Source organism: Polyodon spathula, chromosome 5 (assembly GCF_017654505.1).
Source record: "Polyodon spathula isolate WHYD16114869_AA chromosome 5, ASM1765450v1, whole genome shotgun sequence".
NCBI lineage: Eukaryota > Metazoa > Chordata > Actinopteri > Acipenseriformes > Polyodontidae > Polyodon > Polyodon spathula.
In genome coordinates, this window is record NC_054538.1 from 13,753,568 (window position 1) to 13,756,067 (window position 2,500).

Genomic DNA, 2,500 nt, shown 5'->3' on the forward strand with positions numbered 1-2,500 from the left:
CTTGTCTCCTGGGATGAAGCGCTTCCATCTATTGTCCTCCCATTTCTCTGTGCTGATGCTTAATTCTCAAAACTTCTATATTACCAAGGGACCTACGACATCAGCTAAAGAAATACCCAGCAAGTACAAAATCTGAAACAGGGAGCTGCTTTTGTGCAGAGGGGAAATTTATTTCATGCAGGTTTGAAGGGCTCTGAGAGAAGAAATCGTATTTTTGATTCTATTTCGGATTTGTAAGGTTATTTATTTGATAGCTCAAGAAACCGGGTTATTGGAACGCAAACATGTCAACAGCCTTTCCAGGACTTGTCCACGACGCGGAGGTATTTAATTAAATGTTATTCTTAATTAAAATCGGCTTCAGATAAAATACAAAAACAAAAAAGAGAAATTCGTTATGACATCTGTCGCCAAGAATGCCACTCCTTACTTTACAACAGTTGCCATAACGAACATTTCATAATCCTGCGAACCATAAATAGCCATATTGGAAAGATTAAGGCAACATTATGCACTAGTCAGGTAATGTTTTGTAATAGCACTAGCACGGTTTCACAAAAGGACTGAGGGTTGTCTGGATTTTTTTGAGCTAACACAATGAAGACACACGGTAATTAAAAGGGTTTATTATGTACACTTCTTCAGAAGCATCACTTACCTGTATTGCAATAAGCTGCAGATGGGGTTGCTGGTTTTACCTTTAAGCTACATTATGAAGTGGAATGGCATAGTATTTAAAATCGCTTCAAATCGAGTGATGGACATGTGCAATTTTCTTGAGGGCTTTCGGAGTAATAGGTACAGTGCTTTTTACTCGTGTACTTGCCATACTTCAGATATATGACACCCCCATCAGGTAATGTTAAAGCGGGCTTTGAGTTTTGTTTGGAAGGCTGGATTTCGAAGTTCATTTTTTTTTTTTTTAGAATTGTTTTTTTATTTTTCATATAGCAAACTGATTGCACACTGGTAGCTGCAAGGTATTTTAAATGACATACCTCAGATTTTCTTTTTTTCTCCTTCAGATACGTCACGATGGATCAAATAGCTACCGTTTGATGCAGCTTGGATGCCTGGAATCCGTGGCAAACTCGTCTGTCGCGTATTCCTCGACGTCTCCACTAACTTACTCCACCACGGGCACCGAGTTTGCTTCCCCGTATTTTTCCGCTAATCACCAGTATACCCCACTTCATCACCAGTCCTTCCACTACGAGTTCCAGCACAGTCACCCGGCTGTTAACCCTGATGCCTATTCACTGAACAGCCTTCACCATTCCCAACAGTACTACCAGCAGCTCCACCATGGGGAACCTGCAGATTTTATTAACATCCATAACTCCCGGGCATTAAAATCCTCCTGTCTCGATGAGCAGAGGAGAGAGTTAGGGTGTCTGGATCCCTACCGCCGGCACGACCTGTCTCTAATGAGTCACGGCTCTCAGTATGGCATGCACCCAGATCAGAGACTCTTGCCTGGATCCAGTTTGGGGCTGCCACCAACGGGAGCCGAAGACCTGCAGGTAAATAACCTCCCAGAATATTGAAACCGAAAATAATCGAATGAATACATAAACACGTATATACATTTATTTATTATTATTATTATTATTATTATTATTATTATTATTATTATTATTATTATTAGATGACAGCACTATTTACTGTCGTGATAAATTTTCGTAGACGTGTACTAGACGTTATTGAATAGGAACGCATTTACATTTCGTAAATGAAAGTAACAAAAACATTGAACTAAATGCTATTGTCATAAATGCTATTGTCATTTAATGCTGCTGCTTCTACCACTACTACTACTACTACTACTACTACTAATAATAATAATAATAATAATAATAATAATAATAATAATAATAATAATAATAATTGTAGTTTATAGCCTCTTACAGTAAAATATTATATAAACTGTTCACATTCTGATCTGACACACACGTAACGCCGAACACTTATGAACAGGCTAATGCAAACTACACAAAATATAAGTTATTCGTATTATTTTTTAACAGTAACTAAAACAATTATGTAACGAATAAAATTACGATTTTCAAATATGTCTGATGTATATATAATGCTTTAAAAAACGCTATACGTGGGATCAGTTTTTTTTTTTTAAAGCGATTCGTTTCAATAAACCTTTCAGATACTGTGTACACAAGATCCATCAATTCAGATATAAACGTCTGCCGAGGCGACCTGTTTTGCGATTGTTAAGTTTTAGAAAGCTGAATAAATTCCTCAGAGCATCTGAAGATCTGTTTAGATTTTAGAGCGCGTCTGCTGCTCATTTTGTTTGTATGTTTTTTTTTTTTTTTCCTTTGCCCGGCATAAAGCGTAGTTTTTTTTTTTTTTCAAAAGAAGGGATTAGGGGATTGTGAAGGACCGGACAAAGGGAAAATCCTCTGCAAAAAGAGGACCGTAGTTTATCCAATTTTCGTCTTAATGTCACTCAACTGGTTATTTATTCAATGTCATCCAATGA

General features: G+C 37.2%; 1 protein-coding gene across 1 annotated transcript in view; it reads left to right on the forward strand.

Annotated features, from left to right (window-relative positions):
- The first annotated feature begins 275 nt into the window (after positions 1-275).
- The window catches only part of LOC121315369 (transcription factor AP-2-delta-like), a 9,787-nt gene continuing 7,562 nt past the window's right edge, over positions 276-2,500 (forward strand). The window contains exons 1-2 of the mRNA XM_041249393.1: positions 276-323; positions 1,026-1,523. Of these exons, the coding sequence (XP_041105327.1) occupies positions 285-323; positions 1,026-1,523 (537 nt within the window). The 5' untranslated portion in view covers positions 276-284. The remainder of the gene's footprint in view (positions 324-1,025; positions 1,524-2,500) is intronic.